Source organism: Spermophilus citellus, assembly GCF_964194105.1.
Source record: "Spermophilus citellus genome assembly, chromosome: 9".
In the NCBI taxonomy this organism is placed as follows: Eukaryota; Metazoa; Chordata; class Mammalia; order Rodentia; family Sciuridae; genus Spermophilus; species Spermophilus citellus.
In genome coordinates this window covers 133,135,184-133,159,023 of record NC_138191.1, presented here as the reverse complement: position 1 = coordinate 133,159,023, position 23,840 = coordinate 133,135,184, and the positions used below count along the sequence as shown (strand labels likewise).

The 23,840-nt window shown below is 41.7% G+C and overlaps 1 protein-coding gene across 1 annotated transcript in view; it reads left to right on the top strand.

Annotated features, from left to right (window-relative positions):
• Positions 1 to 1,684: 1,684 nt before the first annotated feature.
• Positions 1,685 to 23,840, top strand: part of SLC25A33 (solute carrier family 25 member 33) — a 37,571-nt gene continuing 15,415 nt past the window's right edge. Inside the window, exons 1-2 of the mRNA XM_081305743.1 lie at positions 1,685 to 1,956; positions 13,178 to 13,357. Of these exons, the coding sequence (XP_081161869.1) occupies positions 1,901 to 1,956; positions 13,178 to 13,357 (236 nt within the window). The 5' untranslated portion in view covers positions 1,685 to 1,900. The remainder of the gene's footprint in view (positions 1,957 to 13,177; positions 13,358 to 23,840) is intronic.

The following is a 23,840-nucleotide window of genomic DNA, read 5'->3' as shown; positions in this document are numbered from 1 at the left end:
TCATCTTCAGCTAAGGTGAACACTGACTTCCTAAGTGACTTAAGCAAGGGGTTTTATAGATTCAGGAAACACGACCACATTTCCCTTTTTTTCCTTTCCTTCCTTCTTTCCTTTTCCCTCATATATAGAGCACTAGCATGGCTTCCCTCTTTCTAGGCCTGGGAGCAATGGCTTTAATATAGAGCAATCACTGTATTTGTATTTTGTATGACTGTGCCTGGGAGTTATTTCTGAAGAGTTCCCATAATCAAATACAGATTGGCTGCTGGCTTCTGTTTGCTCACAGCTCCCTTCCTACTTCTACTGTTTACACACAGCAAGCACATCTAGCAGCTTGAGCTAGTCAAGGTGCTGCTTTCAGCAGCTCCAGGAAGGAGAACACAAAGAGTTGGTGTTATTCGCCAACAGACTATAAAGGGTAAAGACTAAAGGGCTACAGGCTAAAGGGGTAAAGTTGTGGCCTGTGAGAACAGGAGAGTTTTGTTTTTTGTTTCCCCTGCAAAGTAGGTAAAGTCCATGCAGACCTGAAACCCCTAGCAGTAGTGGAGGGAACACAGAGAAACAGGTATATTTAGAGAATTTTAGAAGCTAGAAGAGCCAGGTGTGCATGGAGGCCCCAGCGGCCACCTGAGGTCAGCGGGCTGTTCAGAGAAAGGAGAAGAGAGTCTAAGGAAAAAGGAGTTTCTGGCACTGGTCCCTGTGCAGACTGGCAGTCACCACCAGAACAGGAAGTGGAGAGGTTGAGCAGGTTTGGAGGAGGGCAAGAATGATCAGTTCAATTTGGGACATTTACTAATTAGTTCCTTGGGCATTACCAGGCAGCAAGAACCATGTCAGGAACAATCGTTGAGCAAGAAAAAAACAAAACCAAAGTTCCTGCTCTCCTGAAGCCCACATTCCAGGGTGGGAAGGGCAATCTAAATATATCAACAAAGCAAATGCAGAAGCCCAGGTAAGGATATTCAGTGGAGTCATGAGATAGACTCTGCTGCAAGGGTAACCAGAGAAGGCTCCACCCAGCCAGCCCAGGAGATAAAATGCCAGGCTGAGTTTGACAGCGACTCAAGAAGTACAAGTAGAGAAACAGTTTAGATGTATCAGTCTGGACTGGAGAAGATCAAAAAAAAGTCAAAAAGCACATTGCTAAATACAACACTATGTAATACTATTTGTAAATCAAAAAGTGTTGTATATCGAAATGTACAAAATGATGAGCTGAGGTGTAGCCCGGTGGTAGAATGCTTGGCTAGCACCGGTAAGGTCCAGGGTTCCATCCCCAGCACTGCAAACACAGGCACACACAAAATATTTAGGATGCACTGGGAGGTCAGTCTATTTAAAAGATCATTTAAGCTGGGTGTATTTGTATAATTCTTTGCAAACGTAAAAATCACAAAGTTAACTTTTTAAAACGGCGAGGTCAAGGGCCTGGTTATGCTTGCCAAGTGCGACTTCGCCGCCTGGGAGCTGGTACCAGGCAGCTGCTGCCAGTTCCCACTTCATCCACTCAGTGGCCTAGGCCCGCCCAGATCGGTGATCGGCTCGGGGCTGACCCCGCCCCAGCCAGTGAGGTCTCCCCGCCCACATCCTCCTGCTGCCCAATAGGCGCGCGGGATCCGGGCCCACACCTCCGCCGCACCCCGCCTCCGACTCGCGCCGCTGAGTAACGTCACGGCCCAGCCCCCGCCACGTGACGGCCGCGCGCCGTGGTCTCGTTTGCCGCCGGGTTCTCGCCGCAGAGGCCGGTGAGGCACCGGCGGCGACGCCGCGGGGGTTGCGGGACTGCGGAGCCCGCGTGCGCATGGTGGCCCCGGCGGCCGCTTGAGGACAGCGGGCGAGAGATCGGGCGACCTCGCGCATCCCTCGAGCGGCTGCGGTGGGCCGCAGAGCCGGCGCGGCCATGGCGACCGGCACCCAGCAGAAGGAGAACACGCTGCTTCACCTCTTCGCCGGCGGGTAAGCCTTCGGCCGAGCCCGCGCGCCCCGCCGCCCCGGCCTCTCGGCCCCCGCCGCGGCTTCCTCGGTGGGCTCAGCGCGGTCCCCAGGGAGGGTCCCGGCGGCCGGGCGGCGACGCCGGGGGAGGGGTCGGGGCCTCTTCCCCACCCCCACCATGACGCGTCGCGCGGGGGCGGTTTTACCCCGCGCGCGTCCCCCGGCTCGGAGGCCAGGCATTTTCTCCTTAACAATTAGTGGCTGGTGAGTGTCGCCCAGGGCGGCCCTGTCGGGCCACTGAGGCTCGGCGGCTGGCCTCCTCGCCAGCCACGCCATGCTCCCTGTCCATCTGGATTCTCTTCCGTGGCCTGTCCCCCGAGACCAGCGTTTCGGGCCCTGGGCACCCTTGCCGATGCTCAGGTCTGCCCTGGAGTTCTCGGGGTAGCTAGTGCAGAGGTAATTCAGAGGACCGGGGGCTGCAGGTGATGGGCATCATCAGCAAGGGCCTGGAAGGTGCTGGTGAACGGCAGCGATGCCAGCCAGCAGCAACACGTGGGAGGGTTAACTGAGGAACCTCAGGAGATGGCTGGGTCGCGAAGGTGTGCCTGAGTGTTGAATTGTATGGGACGGGAGCTGACGTCCCCCAACCCCCATAGAACTAGCAACGTTTTTGAGTATGAGGAATTTTTAAAAATCTCGGCTGGTGGCATTGGGTCCTTTTGGTTTCTTCCAGATATTTGGAGTCTTATTTGAGAACCTCACAGGCCTAGCACGAAGATTTTTCAGTATAGGACATTTTGCATAAAACAGATTATCCTGGTTTATCATCTTGAGTGTTTTGGTTTCAGCCTGGACTGATACCTAGACATATTCCCCATTACAAACAATTATAGTTAAGAAACTCACCTGTAAGTGTTTCTGCATTTTTTTGTACTTTTATTTTAGGCCATTACTTATTTTTTCAATTAGACAGTTTTGGTGGTTCCTCCTAGGAAGAATTTCTCATTCGTCTCTCTTCTGTCATTCTTTCAACCCTTCCCAGTATGTCTCCATGGATATTTCCTTTGAGAGGAACAGAGGAAGCATCCTTAATAGACTATAAATTCGTCATTCCTGAGAACTTTAAAAAAGTTGGCCACATTTTAAAGTGTGGCTTTAAAAACGTCTCATACATTTTTTAAAGCCAAGTAGGAGAATTTTTTTAAATGAAATTATGCTCAGTGATTTTTGATTTACTGTTTTGAGTGAAGTGTTCGTTTAAGTTTTTCTTTGTATTCCAAACTGGAAGAGTTGTATGCTCTGGAGCAGCCTAGCTGCTGAGATTCACTGTGTAATTGATGGCCCTGTCTTGATGAATCTCCCCATGCGCCCTTCATAGTGCCCTCTGGCTGCCTAGTCTCCTGCTGGAGTGTCAGGCTTTTACCTTGTGATGGCAAAAAACTGCAGTGGGCAGCACCGCCAGGAGGACTGATTAGGTAGTTTATTAGGGTAGCACCTAATAAACTATGGGATTTAACATACTTCAGTTCCTTCATCAGTAGCATTTTGGGATTACTTTACTTGCAAATTCAAGAAAGAAATCTTCAAAAGAGATGTTTCCAGATCCATCTAGTATTCTAATATATTTGACTGCAGTCTCTTTTAGGGTGGAACCTGAAAGGAGCTGAGTCTAGAACGGGCACGGTATATAGTTACTGTAGTCAGGCAGGCTGTCTCACCTAGTCAACTCTCATTAAGCTGGCACCTTTCCAAAGAACTAAGTTCAGCTCCTTTAGAAGCCTTTTGAAAAGAAGTCAGGGCCCTTTTGAAATTGTCACATTTCTCCTGTTTATTAAACAGCTTTCAGAAGGTATAATAATGCCAAGCAAATTTAATGCTATCACTAATTAATGATATTGAACAAATATTTTTGTTAGGTTTAACAGGCTTCTGAATAGATGGAAATTAATTTTAGAACCTGGAAAATGAAAACTGCACTAAAACAGCGCATAGTGTTTGAAATTTCTTAGATTTATTTTTTTAAAAGATATTTTCTTGGATTCTTTACAAAGAAGAAAATACTCTTGTATTAACCTGTAATCACATGTTGAATATGGTATGTTGCCTTTTAAGAGAACAGGAAGAAAAGCCACCCACAAACCAATACCTAGAAGTGAACACACTGTAAAAGCTTCCCTGCCTGAATATATGTCTCAAATACAAGTTCAAATTCATTTTTAAGATAGCTTTGTGTTCTTTAAATTGCTTTCTTCTTAGTACTATTTTGAGTTTTAGGGGCAGCATGGTAGAAAGTCTCTGAGTACAGTTTGCCATAGAACCATATTTATCTACCATCAATGCTGGACTGTGGAGAAAGCAATGAAGAAGGCGAGCTTAGTGTCTAAACCCAATACTAAAGTCTATGGAGGACATTAGAGTCATTTACAACAGGGCTGCCTAATATTTGGATGACATTTCTTTCTGATCTCCTATCATTGCTGACTTCTATCATTATAAACAACTGGATATCTTTACAGGTGCATACTTTCTTTATTTTCTTTGGATAAACCAGCAGAGGAACAATTACTGAGTAAAAACATTTTTGGTCCCACCACATCTGTAAACTATCTTAGGTTCATTTCTGCATGAATAACATCATTCATTTGATGGTAGTTAATACCTTTAGGATTTCTGCTTTCTTCCCTTATATGGGTAATACTGTTGTCAAAACAAAGTACTCACACACATTTTATTGTTACTTTTAATCCTTTTCTGCTATTTGAACCATCTCATCAAGAAAAATGCTGAAATACTGTGAAGTGGCCCTTCCCTGTGTAGGCCTGATTTGTCCCCAAAGAATTTGAGGAGGGACTGGGAATATAGCTCAGTAGTAGCGCACTTGCCTAGCATGCACAAGGCCTGGGGCTGGATTCCTCTACTGCGTACAGAGGATGACTTGGGGATTCTGCTTGTGTATTAGTGTCAGTGATGCCCTTCATCTTCATCACAGTAGCAGGGTGGCGATTAGGAGATCTGCTGGGCACCTGAAAATAGCTAGACTAAGCTGATATAGATTTAGAGATGGAAGAACTGGACTAGACACTTCAGGTCTTATTTTTATGGCATGATTTTTTGTGTTGAAATTAAATATACTTAACATAGCCTTTAAAATGTATTTTAGTAGGAATATAGTATGTCTTTAAGGTATTAAAATATAAAATCTACATATATTTTTAAAAATCAATACTTTGACCCTATTATGGGCAGCTTTTGCTAGGTATACTCTAGTGCTGTATTTCTAGAAGTTTAATCTGTATCAGCCAGTGGTTACTGCTGAAGCCTTGGGGAATACCGAGATATGGTGCAAGTTCATCTATTTTGGGGGGAAACAGTCTACAAAAGAGGCAAGGCTTACTTGAAATGTTTAAAATTTTTTTGATAAAGTATATAGTGTATGCATAATAACTTGAATATACTGTTACGTAACTGCTCCTTGTATATGCTGCTAGGAATATAAATTGGCTGATTTTGTCCAGTTTGTTTATACATGTTACAAGCATTTTTAAAAATTGTATGGTATTTGAGTGGGAAATATCCAATAGAATAGAGGGTACATGAAGGTAGAAACCATGTTGGTTTTCACTAGAATCTCCTACTATATTTCCATGTTACAAATGCCCAAACGATATATATTTTTTTTTTTTTTAGTTTTCGACGGGCACAAAATCTTTATTTTTATGTGGTACTGAGGATCGAACCCAGCTCCCTGCGCATGCCAGTCGAGCACGCTACGGCTTGAGCCACATTTCCAGCCCCCAAACGATATTTCTTAAATGATTGACCAAGTGAATAAAAGATACTGTGTATCTCACCTGAGGGTATATAGACTGATGTAGTTCTGAATTGTCCCAGATAAAGAATAGACTCACCATGATTTTTTATGAATTGCAAATTTGGTTCTGTATTAAGATTTGCTAAAACTGTAGTTATAAGGTAATGGTAATTTGGTTTTGTCTATTTGTAAAAGATATGATTATCGGGCTGGGGATGTGGCTCAAGCAGTAGCGCGCTCGCCTGGCATGCGTGCAGCCCGGGTTCGATCCTCAGCACCACATACCAACAAAGATGTTGTGTCATTAAAAATTCTCTCTCTCTCACTCTCTCTTTAAAAAAAAAAAAAAAAAAGATATGATTATCTTCATGTTCAGAAAGTACTAGAGTTTTTATTCATTTTGAGTGCTGTTTTCAAGTTTCTTTCCAAATGAGATGGAATTCAGGAAATAACTATATCAAAAACTGTTTTGCTGGGCTGGGGATGTGGCTCAAGCGGTAGCGCGCTCGCCTGGCATGCGTGCGGCCCGGGTTCGATCCTCAGCACCACATACCAACAAAGTTGTTGTGTCCGCCGAGAACTAAAAAATAAATATTAAAAATTCTCTCTCTCTCTCTCTCTCTCTCTCTTTCTCCCCTCTATCACTCTCTCTTTAAAAAAAAAACAAACTATTTTGCTTTATCTTTTTTTTTGGTGGTACTGGAAATTGAACCCAGGACCTCATGCATGCTAAGAAAGCATTCTACCATAGAGATACATACCCAACTCAAACTATTTTGCTTTCACTGAGTGAATACAGAAAAATTACATAATTAAAATTTCATAAACCTTATCTCAAGTATTCAAGTAAAACTTCTCAATTATAGTATGTACAGAAAAGCAACTAATATTTTTCAAATAGTGACTACAGAGGTAGCAGCAAAAAGAGCAGAATTATGAGAAGCACCAAAGATTAGGAGGATTGGGTAGAACTGAGGGGTCGGCTTGTTGGTGGAGCCTGTTGTACGTGTATGTGAGCCATGCATGTGGAAACCAGTTTTCTACCAGTTGGGTAGTGATTCTTACATTAAAGAGCACTGTGGCCTTGACTTTGTCTAGTATGTGTGTGCACAGGCACAGTAAGCAGATTCTTGTTGAAAACATCTGTTTTTTAATAAATTGTTCTAGTAATTTGAATCTGAGGTAAAAGGTAAAAGTCTGAACAATTTTAAAATATTGTGTAGTTCTGTGTGAGCACATAAAAGTGGTAGAAAAACCCAGTGTGTACCTTGTGGCAGGAGTGGAATGCCCTAACTTTGCCCTGCTATAAACCGGAGGAGAGGTGCCTAATCCTCAGGGGGAGAAATCAGGCAAGTGTTATGTGGGTGTAGAAGATAAAAGGTTAATGTGCTCTTATGTAATGAACATAAGACTTTAGTTCCAGAAAGGAGGAAAGAAAGAAGGTAGAGAAACAAGGAGTGTAGTTTTATATAACAGGGAACATTAAAAAAAATAGAAGCAGTGCAGAAAAAATCTAGTTCATAGATTTTTAGGAAAATTAAGTAAATAGACTTCTAAGCAAAAACGCTCCTGTGACCACTCAGACATGCACTTGAGCTGCTTGTCATGGCCTCGCTGCTGCTCTGCTCAGACCCTCATTGTTCGCTTGGAGTGTGCAGTGCCCCAGAGAATTTTTGCTGGACTTTGGCATTACCAACTAGAGTGATATTACGCTGGGAGCAAAATTAATACCCTGAAAGTTTCCTCACAGCCGTTAGAAGCAGCCTACAGTAAACATTAGTCCTAACTTCTCTTTGGAAGATTATAACATTCAAGCTCCACAAGTGCTTTCTGGAGAAATGTGAGCACAATTCTATTTTTTTGGCTGGGCTTGTTTAGGAGGCTTTCAGTTGTAAGTCTAGAAAATTTAATTCCCACTGGCTTAATTATTGGTACATACACCAAACTGTAGAGGAAGGATAGGCTTCAGGGAAGGACTCATCTAATCAGCTAACAGTGTCTCCATGGAACCCACCTGTGCCTGCTCTGACTCCCAGGAATGTCTACTCGATGGTGGGGTTGGTTGCTGCATGGACACAAAGTGGCTTCCAGCAGCTCCTCTGCCTCCCGCCCCTGAACAGGTCTGGAGTTTCTTTTTTTTTTAAACATTTTTTTTTTTTTAGAGAGAGAGAGAGAGAGAGAAGTTTTTTAATATTTATTTTTTAGTATCGGCAGACACAACATCTTTGTTTGTATGTGGTGCTGAGGATCGAACCCGGGCCGCTGCACGCATGCCAGGCGAGCGCGCTAGCACTTGAGCCACATCTCCAGCCCCAGGGTCTGGAGTTTCATTCTCCTTGGACCCACTTGGACCCACACCATCTCCAAACTGGTCATTTAGAAGCTTGGGCTGAATCATGTGCCCTTCTCTGAACAGACAGCCTACCCAAGTGGATGGTGTTTTGTTGAGGGGTATGAGTGAGTCAGAGCTAAAAAGAGAAATGGGCTCAGTCCCATGTGTACTGTGTGACTTAACAAATGAGGATCTGAGGGATGGGTGCAAGGAGGCAGGAAGCAGGAAGCAGCCTGCAGTGCCCGCTGCCTGGGTTCTGCTGTCTCCAGATGTGTTGTCCATTTTTTTGGTCTGAAACAGAGTTTCTCAACCTTAGGTAATTATTTTGAGGGGAGGGGATGTCCTGTGCATGGGAGGATGTTGAGCAGCTTCTTGGCCTCTACTTACTATGTGGTAGTAAAAACTTCCCAACACCCGTTTCTCTTGTATGTGTTTTGGTTTTGTTTTCATGTTTTGTGATGCTGGGGATTGAACCCAAGGGACCTCTACCACCAAGCTGCTTCCCCAGCTCTTTTTTTAAATTTATTTTTTATTTCAAGACAGGGTCTTGCTAAATTGCCAAGACCAGCCTCCAACTTGTGATCCTCCTGCCTCCGCCTCCTGAGGGATTTCAGGCATAGTCACTGTATGTGGCTTCTTCCCCCATTTCAACACCATAATATTTTCACACATCGCCAAATGTCATTGAGGGTGGGGGCAAAATTGCCCAGGCTTGGAACATTGGTCTAGAATCGTGGTTTCAAGTTTTGATCACACAGGCCTATGATTGAAATGTTTATTCTGCCCTATTTTATACATATAAAATGTATACACAAATTTTATAAATTAAATGGAGATTAGAAATAAAATCTTTCATCTTTTTTGATTTTTTTCTTTTTTTGTTACTAATTGAACTTGGGCACTTTACCATTGAATCACATCCCTTACCTTTTTGTTATTTTGAAACAGGATCTGGTGAAGTTGCTGAGGCTCCTTTGTAATCCTCCTGCCTTTGCTTCCCAAATTGCTGGGAATACAGGCACATGCCACCGTTCCCTGTTGAAATTGTATTTTTTTTCTGTACGTGAGTGGGTCTTTACAGTGGAGGACATAGCCCACTTTGGAGATTAATGGTCTAAAATATTGCTATTCAGTCAGATTAGTCAGCTCCCCAATTATGTGATGCTAAGTCTGTGTCACTATGTAAGTGGACATTGAATGTGACTTTTCCCATTGTCTGAGCATGGCTACTAGGACACTCAAATGAACCAAATAAACCTAGTCTTAGAAAGAGGTATTAGAGTCTTCCTGCTGCCATTGACCACTCTACCCACACACTGTGTATGCAGAGAAGAAAATACATGACTGTCAACGTTGGGTCCTGTTGAGTACTAAGAACATCTTACTGTCCCTGTCTCCTACTCTGTCCTCCAGTCTGGGCTGCAGAGTGAGGGAGCTCTCAAGGCAGAAAGACTTGAAGCTTGCTCTGGGGCCGTTTGCTTCCTGCAGGTGGGAAGCTGCTGCGTCCCGTGAGCCAGCAGGGTGAGAAGGGGCTGAGGAAAGCCAAGCTGACCGGCTCCATTGGCTTCTTGTCGAGGAGTACGTGGGCCAGAGGAAGGGAAGGCGCTATTGCTACCCAAGTCTCCAGGCCAAGTAAGGCAGAAAAGAGGTTGGGGGAGGAGCTACTATTGAGACCCAAGGAGGGGTGTCCTGTGTCAGGGCTTGGTGAGTGGGTTGAGTACCAGTTGCACTGAAATTGTAACATTCTCTGGGGCCACCAGTACAGCACACAGCTGGATGGACCCCCAATAAGACAAGACCACATCTCTTCTCCCTGTCCTCAAGCCCAGAGAACCATAAATCAAAGGGAAAAAAAGTGACAGAGCAAGCCAAGTCCCCACATGTCACAAGTTTGCCTGGCAGTAGAAGAGGGAAATTTGAAGCTGATCAGAGATGGAAGCGTCAGTGGGACTGTTTTGGGAAAACCTGAAAGTTACGGAAAAGTCTGGAATCTGCCCATGCCATTGAAAGGAAAGAGGAGTTCAGTGAGCACAGCTGAAAGCCGTGGGTAGGGGACCAGTGACAGGACCAGTGCCTGTGTCCTTTCTGAGTCGAGACTCCAGAGAAACTGGGTGAACACCGGGCAGCGCAGTGGAGCACAGGGCGGCAGAGCCCAGTGTGCAGCCAGGTGGTGTTTTGTACTGAGGAGTCTGGACAGCGGGGAGAGCTTTTCTGCAAAGAATATGGTTTGTTGTGATCTAAAGCGCCTGGGTCCCAGATATTTTTAGAAAAAATAAATATTTATGATTGTGTGTGGTGCTGGGAATGAAACCCAGGGCCTTCAAACACTCTCTGCCATTGAGCTAAGCCCAGCCCTATGATTTAATATTTTTAGAAAACTTTGGAAGGCCAATCAAAATAAGTATTTTATCTTCTCAGATTGATGAATGTATTGCCCATGTCCCCAGCCCCTATAGTTAGTATTATAATGGAGAAGAGTCATTTATTTTATATGACTAGGCATGGGTTAGAAAGATAGTATTTTCCAACCTCTTTTTAAAACTGCTCCCTGTTATTCTGTTTTTTTTAGATACAGCCTAGTGCTAAGCAAAAATTATACAGACCAATATTAAGTAAGACTCAAAAGTCGTCGTCGTCGTCTTCTTTTTTTTTTTTTTTTTTTGTGTGTGTGTGTGTGTGTATGTGTGTGTGCACCAGGGTGCTTAAGCACTGAGCCATATCCCCAGCCCATTTGGTATTTTATTTAGAGACAAGATCTCAATGAGTTGGGCTGGGGATGTGGCTCAAGTGGTAGCGCGCTCGCCTGGCATGTGTGCGGCCCAGGTTCGATCCTCAGCACCACATACAAACAGAGATGTTGTGTCCGCCGATAACTAAAAAATAAATATTAAAAAAAAAAAAAAAAGATCTCAATGAGTTGCTTAGCACTTCACTATTGCTGAGGCTGCCTTTGAACTCACAGTCCTCCTGCCCCAGCCTCCTGAGCCCCTAGAATTACAGGCGTGTGCCACCACGCCCAGCTCAAAATACCTTCTTGATTAAAAAATCCATGAGAGTTTTACAAAGTCTGAGTTAACTAACAAAGCTAATATATAGTAGTATAACCAAACTAATAATACTTGCTTTCTTTCCATAAATATCCCACAAGAGGGTATCTTAGCATAGGGGACCTGGATAGGGGTTTGGGTTGAATGCTTAATGACTTGGAGACTTTGAAAAAGTATATAAGCTTGTGGAGAGCCACGTTGCCTTCAGTACAGGGCTTCATCAATTTCTGTCCTCCTGCTTCCCTGTCCTGCTTGTGATCCCCCAAAGTGCTTTTGTGATTGATGGGCTTGGGCCCTCAGTTCAGAAACCACTGTTGTAGGTAGCAGTTTAGGATTTGTCCTCATTGTGACTTAAACCAGGTTTACCTAACCAGCCCCCACTGGTTCTGTCCTCTTCTCCCCCATCTGTACATTTCTGTCTCCTGACATTTGGGTTCCTCCTTGTGAAATAGGGCTGATTATTCCTGCCTCTTAAGATTGTCAGAGGAGTAAATGTTTGTCACAAACCATCCCTGGGCTGATGGCAGCAGTGCTGTTGGTTAGCAGATGGCTTTCAATGCTGGTTTCTCCGGCTGCTGCTTGCTCCATGGAGCTTCAGGCTCCTGATCTGCATCCTGCTTGGAGATTTGACTTCATTGGTTACCCCAGTTGTGTGGGAGGGCCTGGGATGCTTCTAGATTTCCCCCGCCTAACCCTGTGTTGGTAAAGCTGTGGTGGAGCCGGGGAGCTAGCAGGAGTACTGCACAGTGCCAGCTCCTGTCCTTCCGAGCTTAGCCTGTCCCAGTCTGAGATGCCAGTGCAGCATCATTCTGATTGAACCTCCTTGAGTGCCAGGCCCACAGCAGCTCACTGCAAGTGCAGGTGGCAGGGGTGGAAGGTGAAGGGTGAATGCTCTTCCCAGTTATTTAGGTGCCTTCTAAAAACATTCCCCATGAAATCTCAAATGAATAAGTACCGTTTGAGATCTCACTGGGAGGAATGCAGGGTCCTGACCTTGAGGATCATCATGCTCTAGAGTCACATTTTTCTTTCTTTCTTTCTTTCTTTTTTTTTTTTTTAAGAGAGAGAGAGAGAGAGAATTTTTAATATTTATTTTTTAGTTCTCGGTGGACACAACATCTTTGTTGGTATGTGGTGCTGAGGATTGAACCCGGGCCGCACGCATGCCAGGCGAGCGCGCTACCGCTTGAGCCACATCCCCAGCCCAAGAGTCACATTTTTCAAGGAGGAAAGCCTGCATCCTTCGTGGTATGGGTGGTGGTGTTAGATGATACTTGACATTGTTCATTATAACTAGCTTATCAAACATGATTTATGGATCATGTTATGTAAAAGAAGATTGAAGTAGGTGTTTTAAGATAAACAAGTTACTGGGTTACAAGTGTGTGCCACTGCACCTGGCCAGGAACCCATTTTCAAAGGGATAAAAGGGCAACAGTGGGGTAAGGTGAAGTGATTTGTTTTAAACAATTTTCTGCTGGCCCTGATAGTTATACAAGTTGTTTTGATTGGTGCTGGAGTCTGTTCCCAAATCAAACTATACACAATTGCTTGCTAGGAAGCTAACTTGAGGGGATCATTAGTAAGCAGTAAGTAAATTAGATTTTAATAAAGATCCGTATTGTCATAAACATGGAATTTTGCAATAGTGCCATTACCTGAATATTTGGTTTTGGCGTGCAAAGATGCACTTTCTAGAATATTCCTTGCAGCAGATAGTGAGATGAGAGATGGCATGTATGTCCAACGTTAGGAAGTTTGTTAAAATATTATATGTCGTGTATAACAAAAAAGAACAAATAAAAAAATTTTAAAAATATTATACGTCAACACAGAGAGAGAGTACAAAATCAGGAGAAGATGGTGTGTCTGTGCCAGTATAGGACATGGTGACAGTGGTTATCACTTAACTCGGGGATTTCAACTTTTTTTTTTAAGCCTCCTTTGTGTTCTGCTTTCATTAACGTATGTGCCCTTTTTCTAAGAGAAGAGTCCGACTCCACATCCTGCTCATGAAGAAAATCAGGCCACTCTTCTGATCCTCTTCTCTTCCAGGTGTGGGGGCACAGTTGGTGCTATTTTCACTTGCCCACTAGAAGTCATTAAGACCAGGTTACAGTCTTCAAGACTCGCTCTCCGGACTGTCTATTATCCTCAGGTTCATCTGGGGACCATTAATGGAGCTGGAATGGTGAGACCGACGTCGGTGACACCTGGACTCCTACAGGTTCTGAAGTAAGTTCTATCCTGCACAGTCCTCTCTGCTTTTGCCACTGCACGCTTCTGTTCTGCTGTCAGGACAGGATGTTCATCAAGCCCATCAGATGGAATGGTCTGTCTGCACAGTCTGTAGTCCTATTTAAGAACTAGTATTTGTGGTGGTGGCGGGGAGTACTGAGGATTGAACCCAAGGGTACTCTACCTCTGAGCTACATCCCCAGTCCCATTTTTGCTGTTTTTTTGAGAGAAGGTTTCACCCAAGTTGCCTAGGTTAGCCATGAACTTGCAATCCTGCCTCAGCCTTTCGAGTAGCTGGGATTATAGGTGTGTGCCACCACATCCATCAAGAACTAGGATTCTTTATAACACCTTTGAACCCTGACCTTGTGCCCTTGGCCGCAGGGATATTGCTGTGCATGTGATCATCATCCAGGGACAGTTGAGTAAACCAAACTACAAAGCAAACTGAAACCATGTTTAAATTGTTACATCAGATTATTGCTGTTGCTCAAATTTTTTAAGGGCTAACAAGGGAATAAAGGGTTAAAATCTTTTTAATTGACAAGATATGGGTTGTATTTTAAAGAGTAAGTGATATGCAAATAAAATGTTTTTGAATTTCACATTTTATTTAGAAATAAGTTATAGAAAGAAAATTTTGTTTTAGTACTAGACTATCTGCCCTCTTTATTATTTTTGTTGTAGGAACAGTATATCATTTGCTTGCTTACAAAGTAGCTAAATATTTCTAAATTGAATTTAGGGTACAGTCTCTTAACATTAAGGCAAAATAAAAGATTCAGAAGAGCATTTGACAGCCTGTTTTTTTAGCTTATGGTCTGTACTTTTTTAAGAAGAGATATTTAGGGCTGAAGTTGTAGCTCAGTGGTAGAGTGCTTGCCTAAGGTGTGAGGCACTGGGTTCAATCTTCAGCACCACATAAATAAATCTACAACTAAAAAAAATTTTCTTTAAAGAGATGTTTAAAAAATAATAGATAAGGGGCTGGGGATGTGGCTCAAGCGGTAGCGCGCTCGCCTGGTATGCATGCGGCCCGAGTTCGATCCTCAGCACCACATACCAACAAAGATGTTGTGTCCGCCGAGAACTAAAAAATAAATATTAAAAATTCTCTCTCTCTCTCTCCTTTCTCACACTCTCTTAAAAAAAAAATAATAGATAAATTTAACTGAGCTTGATATTCAGACCTCTGGAACTTATCCTTGGAAAAGGTATATCAGGAAAGAAATTGTTGTTTGTTCCTGTAGAGATTTAATCGGGAAACCTTAGAGAAAGAAGCAGTAACTGGAGATGCTCTGGCCTAACACGCACACACATTCGGTACTTAGGCAGGGTCCAGCCACAGCTTAGATGTGGAATGTGTGCTTGGTTTGTTCTTAGGTATATTTTATTTGTAAAACCTACCTGTGCAGCACTCAGACGTCCCTGCCAAACATGATAAAGGGTGCATCAAGCTTACTGAGCAGAGCCCAATGACATGACACCTGCTGGGGACCACGTGAGAGTCAGAAACCCCCTCAGGGAAGGGAGACCTTCTCCAGAACAGTCCAAGTAATCTGTTATTTAAGTTAAACATTGAAGGTGGAGCGGAGACCCAACCAGGAGGAGATTTTGGTCAGGCACAGGGAAAACAGAATCCAGTGCCATGGAGGTGGATATGAACCTCAGCCAAGACACACAGCCACTGCCGTCCTCAGTGGCTTTGATTACACTTCCTACTGGCTTGTTCTGTTCACAGCAAAGGCAGACACTGGGTCCACCTTTCATCTAAAGAGCATGCAGTGTCCAACAGTGAAATTAAGTTCTGTAAGATATATTATATTCCACATCTCCAATATCTTGTGTGTCTCATCTCCAATAATTCCTACCTCCCCCATATATGTCCCCAAGTAGGATAATCATTTATCAAAAATGTAACCTGAAGGAAAAGGGCTACTTTATCTCTTAAAATATAGAAATATCTTCCACACTACACACAAACATTTTTGTTGTGGACCTACAACATTCATTGGTTGATATAACCACAGCTACCAAATAATGAAATAGCACATGTAGATACTTTTTAAACTACTTAACACTACATCAAAAATATATTTAAAAAAAAAAGAATTAAGTAAAATTTTAACTTGTTGGAAAACCATCTGTGAAGTAGCATTTTTTTGTCTGGGAACTGTTTTATTCAGCTCCATCTCCTAAGCCTGATACATATATGTTTTGAGATTCTGCTGTACAGCTCAGCTGATGTTATGGCTTCAAACTAATAAAAGTCCACTTTCATGTAGTAGTATTTCTTTGTCTTCACAACCACCTTAAGGTATTCTCTCTCAGGCCTACTATTGCCCGTTGTTATAGATGAGGACATACAGATCAGAAGTTAAAAGAGGTATACCAAAGTCATGTTTGATGAATAGCCACCTTATTTTTAAGGATTTGGAGCAACTAAGAGTAAGGTGAAAAACAGTAGCACAAGAGCCCTAGAGTGGAGGCTGAGCTGTTGTGTCTTTCAGGTCTTAACACGGAGACGCATCAGTCAGCTTTGGCTCAGACGTCCAGGACCATGTCCTACGCCATCCTGTCTGTCTGCTGCTTCTGTTTCCTTGGCTGTCTGCAGCCACACTGCCCCATGCTGCAGGAGCTACCCGGGCTTAGAGCCTACCCCACTCCTCTATGAGGCCCCTCCCTTGGTGATCACATTTCGTCTAGTGGTTGTAAATATCATCTGTGAATGACGGTGCTTCTCTCACAGGCCCTCTAGCTGCCAGAGATAGCTCGAACATTCACTGGCCATTCTAAATGTAACAGAGACAAACCAAACTCCCTGTACCCTGCTGCCCCCAGAACCTCCCTGTCTGGGTTAAAGCAGTGTAGTCTTTGTAGCTGTGAAGCTCTGGGATCTGAGTGGCCCTCAGGTCTTATTTCTCTCAACCCACCACAGTAGATGCTGTCAACTCTGCCTTCAGAATATACACAGAATCTGACCCTGATTCAACACCTCTTCTGTTGCTGTCCTGGCAGAGGCCAGTGTCACACCTGTGTCATGACAGTGGTTTCCCAACTGCCCTGCCCTAAGACTTAGCTGTCACCATACTCAGTGTGTTCTCAGCACAGCAGCCAGAGAATCCTCTGCTTCCATCCCTGCTGGGACTACCATCTTCCTCCAAGCAAAAGCTGCAGCCCACAGCTGTCCTTGATATCACCTCCTGTGTCCTCCCTTGTTCCTCCAGCCTCCTTGTTCCTTTAAAAGGCCAGGAACATTTTCTACCATAGGGTGCTTGTTCTGGACATTATCTGCGTGGCTTTGTCACCTTTGCAGGAAGGCTCTGCAGTGATCATGCTCTTTAAAACTGAACCCTCCTCCACACCCATCCCCTCTGCCTGCTTTATTTCTATCCACAGCACTTATCTCCTTCCAACAGTGTAGTTTGTTTATTTACATGCTCTTTTCTTTCCTCTTGCCACCCTCCACTTGAACTTCTTGGAGGTAGGGACCTTTATATGATTGCTGAAGTGTCCTCAAGCACCTAGAATGAGGCCTATGACAGAGTAACCACTCCATACATCAGCAAGTGGGTGGATTTAAACCATTGGATAGATAGTGCACCTGAAGGACTCAACATTCCCTGCCTTGTAAATAAATACTAGCTGCTGTCTTATGCATGTGCTTTCTGTACTGTTAAACATAGATTTGTAAATGAACTTATTGGTTCCCGGGCCACAAAGGGGAACACCATATTACCTAATTCCCATCTGAAGAAAGCACAGTGGCCCTTCAGGGACAGTGCATATGTTTTCCTGTGGGAAGTTCTAAAGCAGGCTGCAGTCAGGCCACCATTGGCTGTGTGCCTCAGAGGATGGCTGCTTTTCACTGGGCTGCCACCCTGGTGGACTGTTAGCCACCCTGAGCCAGGGCTGTCACTTTGACCTGCAGAAAGAGCTTTTTATATAGGAAACGACAGGCAAGGCCAAGGGCTCTAGCCTTTCCCCTGTGCTGCAAAACCCATCTTTGTTTTCTGTTTACATTTGTAGAAGATACTGTTATTCAAAAGCTCAAATGATAGATGGCAGCTTGGAATCCTAATAACTTGGGAAGCTGAGGCAGGAGGGTTGCAAGTTCAAGGCCAGTCTTGGCAACTTAGCGAGACCCTGTTTCAATAAATAATAATAATAATAAAAGGACTGGGGGTGTAGCTCAGTGGTAGAACCCCCTGAGTTTAATCCCCAGTACCAAAAAAAAGCCCAAATGAATAGCAGCCACTTCATTAAACTATAGCTACTCATGTGCTGCTTTGTGGGGGAGTGCTGCTGTAAAAGACATCAGCCAGGCTGGGGTTGTGGCTCAGCAGTAGAGTGCTCACCTAGCACGTGTGAGGCCCTGGGTTCCATCCTCAGCACCACATAAAGAAAAATAAATAGGGCTGAGGTTGTGGCTCAGCGGTAGAGCACTTGCCTAGTATGTTTAAGTCCCTGGGGATCCTCGGCGTCTCATACAAATAAAAATATTGTGTCTATCTACAACTAAAAAAATAAATAAAATATTTTTAAAAAAGAAAAATAAATAAAGGTATTGTATCTAACTACAACTAAAAATTAAATATTTAAAGAAAAGACATCAGAGTTTGTTTATAGGAAGTTTATTTTTCAAAATGCAAATCATTGTTTACTCAAGTTAACACATTTGAGAAAAAATTCTCCTTTGGAGAATTGATAACTTTTTTTTTTTTCATCTTTTAATTACCTTAATATGGTATTTAATGCTTAATATTAAAATAATTTAAAATATTTAAAGTAACATTTAACATTTAAGTGTTTAACATTTAAGGCTAACATTATAGCTACAACACACTGCTTATAAATATTTATTTTTTTATTTTTATTTATTTATTTTTTTTTTAATTTTTTTTTTATTGGTTGTTCACAACTTTACAAAGCTCTTGACATATCGTACTTCATACATTAGATTGAAGTGGGTTATGAACCCCCAATTTTACCCCAAAAGCAGATTGCAGAATCATGTCGGTTACACATCCATAATTTTACATACTGCCCTTTTAGTAATTGTTGTATTCTGCTACCTTTCCTATCCCCTACTATCCCCCCTCCCCTCCCCTCCCTTCTTCTCTCTCTACCCCATCTACTGTAATTCATTTCTCTCCTTGTTTATTTTCCCATTCCCTTCCCAACCTCTTATATGTAATTTTGTATAGCAATAAGGGTCTCCCTTCTTTTCCATGCAATTTTCCTCATCTCTCCCTTTCCCTCCCATCTCATGTCACTGATTAATGTTACTCTTTTCTTCCTACTCTTCCTCCCTGCTCTGTTCATATTTGCTCTCATTATATCAAAGAAGACATTTGGCATTTGTTTTTTAGGGATTGGCTAGCTTCACTGAGCATAATCTGCTCTAGTGCCATCCATTTCCCTGCAAATTCTATGATTTTGTCATTTTTTATTGCTGCATAGTACTCCATTGTGTATAGATCCACATTTTTTTTATCCATTCATCTACTGAGGGGCATCTGGGTTGGTTCCACAGTCTAGCAATTGTGAATTGTGCTGCTATGAACATCGATGTGGCAGTATCCCTGTAGCATGCTCTTTTAAGGTCTTCAGGGAATAGTCCGAGAAGGGCAATAGCAGGGTCAAATGGTGGTTCCATTCCCATCTTTCCCAGGAATCTCCAAACTGCTTTCCAAATTGGCCGCACCAATTTGCAGTCCCACCAGCAATGTACAAGTGTACCCTTTTCTCCACATCCTCGCCAGCACTTGTTGTTGTTTGACTTCATAGTGGCTGCCAATCTTACTGGAGTGAAATGGTATCTTAGCGTGGTTTTGATTTGCATTTCTCTGACTGCTAGAGATGGTGAGCATTTTTTCATGTACTTGTTGATTGATTGTATATCCTCCTCTGAGAAGTGTCTGTTCAGGTCCTTGGCCCATTTGTTGATTGGGTTATTTATTATCTTATTGTCTATTTTTTTGAGTTCTTTGTATACTCTGGATATTAGGGCTCTATCTGAAGTGTGAGGAGTAAAAATTTGTTCCCAGGATGTAGGCTCCCTATTTACCTCTCTTATTGTTTCTCTTGCTGAGAAAAAACTTTTAAGTTTAATTAAGTCCCATTTGTTGATTCTTGTTGTTAACTCTTGTGCTATGGGTGTCCTATTAAGGAATTTGGAGCCCGACCCCACAATCTGTAGATCGGAGCCAACTTTTTCTTCTATCAGACGCAGAGTCTCTGGTTTGATATCAAGCTCCTTGATCCATTTTGAGTTAACTTTTGTGCATGGTGAGAGAAAGGGATTCAGTTTCATTTTGTTGCATATGGATTTCCAGTTTTCCCAACACCATTTATTGAAGATGCTATCCTTCCTCCATTGCATGCTTTTAGCCCCTTTATCAAATATAAGATAGTTGTGACTTTGTGGATTAGTCTCTGTGTCCTCTATTCTATACCATTGGTCCACCTGCCTGTTTTGGTACCAGTACCATGCTGTTTTTGTCACTATTGCTCTGTAATATAGTTTGAAATCTGGTATCGCTGTACCGCCTGATTCACACTTCCTGTTTAGAATTGCTTTTGCTATTCTGGGTCTTTTATTTTTCCATATGAATTTCATGATTGCTTTGTCAATTTCTACAAGATATGTCATTGGGATTTTGATTGGCATTGCATTAAACCTATAGAGAACATTTGGTAATATTGCCATTTTGATGATGTTAGTTCTGCCTATCCATGAACAGGGTATGTTTTTTCATCTTCTAAGATCTTCATCAACTTCTCTCTTTAGGGTTCTGTAGTTTTCATTATATAAATCTTTCACCTCTTTTGTTAGGTTAATTCCCAAGTATTTTATTTTTTTTGAGGATATTGTGAATGGAGTGTTTTTCCTCATTTCCGTTTCAGAAGTTTTGTCGCTGATATACAGAAATGCCTTTGATTTATGCGTGTTGATTTTATATCCTGCCACTTTGCTGAATTCATTTATTAGTTCTAGTAGTTTCTTTGTAGACCCTTTTGGGTCTTCTAGGTATAGAATCATGTCATCTGCAAATAGTGATAATTTGAGTTCTTCTTTTCCAATTTTTATGCCTTTAATTTCTTTCGTCTGTCTAATTGCTCTGGACAGTGTTTCGAGAACTTTATTGAATAGAAGTGGAGATAGAGGGCATCCCTGTCTTGTTCCAGATTTTAGAGGGAATGCCTTCAACTTTTGTCCATTCAGAATGATGCTAGCCTGAGGCTTAGCATAGATAGCTTTTACAATGTCAAGGTAAGTTCCTGTTATCCCTAATTTTTCTAATGTTTTGAACATAAAGGGATGCTGTACTTTGTCAAATGCTTTCTCTGCATCTATTGAGATGATCATATGGTTCTTATCTTTAAGTCTATTGATGTGGTGAATAACATTTATTGATTTCCGTATGTTAAACCATCCTTGCATCCCAGGGATGAATCCTACTTGATCATGGTGCACAATTTTTTTGATGTGTTTTTGTATTCGATTCGCCAGAATTTTATTGAGGATTTTTGCATCTAGGTTCATTAGAGATATTGGTCTGTAGTTTTCTTTCTTTGAGGTGTCTTTGTCTGGTTTCGGAATCAGGGTGATGTTGGCCTCATAGAATGAATTTGGAAGAGCTCCCTCTTTTTCTATTTCCTGAAATAACTTGAAAAGTATTGGTATTAATTCTTCTTTAAAGGTTTTGTAAAACTCCGCTGTATACCCATCCGGTCCTGGGCTTTTCTTGGTTGGTAGTCTTTTGATGGCTTCTTCAATTTCATCCATTGATATTGGTCTGTTCAAATTGTGTGTATCCTCCTGACTCAGTCTGGGTAAATCATATGACTTAAGAAATTTATCGATGTCTTCACTATCTTCTATTTTGTTGGAATATAGGTTTTCAAAATAATTTCTAATTGTCTTCTGTATTTCTGTAGCATCTGTTGTGATATTGCCTTTTTCATCCCGTATGTTCGTAATTTGAGTTCTCTCTCTTCTTCTCTTCGTTAGCATGGCTAAAGGTCTGTCGATCTTATTTATTTTTTCGAAGAACCAACTTTTAGTTTTGTTAATTTTTTCAATAGTTTCTTTTGTTTCAATTTCATTGATTTCCGCTCTGATTTTAATTATTTCTAGCCTTCTGCTACATTTGCTGTTGTTTTGCTCTTCCTTTTCTAGGGCTTTGAGATGGAGTGTGAGCTCATTTATTTGTTGGTTTTTTCTTTTTTTGAGGAATGACCCCCAGGCGATGAATTTTCCTCTTAAAACTGCTTTCATTGTGTCCCATAGATTCCGATATGTTGTGTCTGTATTTTCATTTATCTCTAAGAATTTTTTGATTTCCTCCTTTATGTCTTCTGTAACCCATTGATCATTCATTATCATATTGTTCATTTTCCATGTGATGTAGGATTTTTCCTTCCTTCTTTTATCATTGATTTCCAGTTTCATTCCATTATGATCAGATAAAATGCATGGTATTATCTCCACCCCTTTATATTTACTGAGGGTTGCCCTATGGCATAATATATGGTCTATTTTTGAGAAGGATCCATGTGCTGCTGAGAAAAAAGTATATCCATTTGATGATGGTTGATATACTCTATATATGTCAGTTAAGTCTAGGTTATTGATTGTGATATTGAGTTCTATAGTTTCTTTATTCAATTTTTGTTTGGAGGATCTGTCCAATGGTGAGAGAGGTGTGTTGAAGTCACCCATAATTATTGTGTTGTGGTCTATTTGATTCTTGAACTTGAGGAGAATTTGTTTTATGAATGTCGCAGCACCATTGTTTGGTGCATAAATATTGATAATTGTTATGTCTTGTTGGTGAATGGTTCCTTTTAACAGTATATAATGACCTTCTTTATCCCTTTTGATTAACTTAGTCTTGAAGTCGATTTTATTCGATATGAGGATGGCCACTCCTGCTTGCTTACGAGAACTGTGTGCGTGGTATATTTTTTCCCATCCTTTCACCTTCAGCCTGTGTATGTCTTTTCCAATCAGATGTGTCTCCTGGAGGCAGCATATTGTTGGATTTGTTTTTTTAATCCATGATACCAGCCTATGTCGCTTTATTGGAGAGTTTAGGCCATTAACATTCAGAGTTACTATTGATATATGGTTTGAACTTCCATCCATGTTTGATTGTTTATCCTTTTTTTTTTTTTTTAAATTTAGTTTGTTTCTCTGTGATTATCTTTCCCCTCGCCCACTGTCTTTATTGAGGCACTTCCCACTGATGGTTTTGGTTATTGTTTTTCATTTCTTCCTCATGTAGTGTTTTGCTCAAAATGCTTTGCAATGCAGGTTTTCTGGCTGCAAATTCTTTTAACTTTTGTTTATCATGAAAGATCTTTATTTCATTGTCATACCTGAAGCTTAATTTTGCTGGATACAGAATTCTTGGTTGGCATCCATTGTCTTTCAGTGTTTGAAATACATTGTTCCATGACCTTCTTGCTTTCAGTGTCTGTGATGAAAAATCCGTTGTTAACCGTATTGGTTTACCCCTAAATGTAATCTGTCTCCTTTCTCTTGTAGCTTTTAATATTTTCTCTTTGTTCTATATATTGGATATCTTCATAACAATGTGTCTTGGCATTGGTCTACTGTGATTTTGTGTGCTCGGTGTCCTGTATGCATCTTCAATTTGTATATATGTTTCCTTTTTTATTTCTGGAAAGTTTTCTGTAATTATTTCATTCAGCCGGTTTCTCATTCCCTTGGTTTGAATCTCTGTACCTTCTTCTATCCCGATGACTCGTAAGTTTGGTTTCTTCATGTTATCCCATAACTCTTGGATGTTTTTCTCGTGATTTTTTACCAGCCTTTCTGAGTTGGCTAGACTCTTCTCAAGATGGTATATTTTGTCTTCATTATCTGACGTTCTGGTTTCTACTTGCTCCACTCTGTTAGTGATACTCTCAATTGAGTTTTTAATTTGGTTTATCGTTTCCTTCATTTCTAGAATTATTGTTTGATTATTTTTTATAATCTCTATCTCCTGATAAAGATGCTTAACTTCTTCTTTTAGCTGTTTATGTAATTCCTTCTCAATGTGTTCTTTCGCTGCTTGAATTTGCTGTCTTGTATCCTCTTTAAGGTTCCATTCCATCTGTCTAAGGTGTTCCTTGAGGTCTTTATATGACCATTTTTCTGATGACTCTAGGTCCTCCTGAATATTTAGGCTGTCCTGCATTGTTTGTACTCCTTTTCTTCCTTGTTTCTTGAAGCTGCTCATGTTGCTTCTTGTTCTGTTTGACTGCTGAGTTACTGCTTATTCCTATAAATTTATTTGATGCTTGGGAGGAAAGGTATTAGAAGGGAAGGGAAGAAGTCACTAAGGAGAATGAGAATAGGCAGATAGAATTCAAGGAAGGGGGGATAAGAAAAATGAAAAGACAAAAGAAGAAAGAAATAGGAACTAAAAAAGAAAAAAAATTTAAAAAAAATAATAATTAAAAA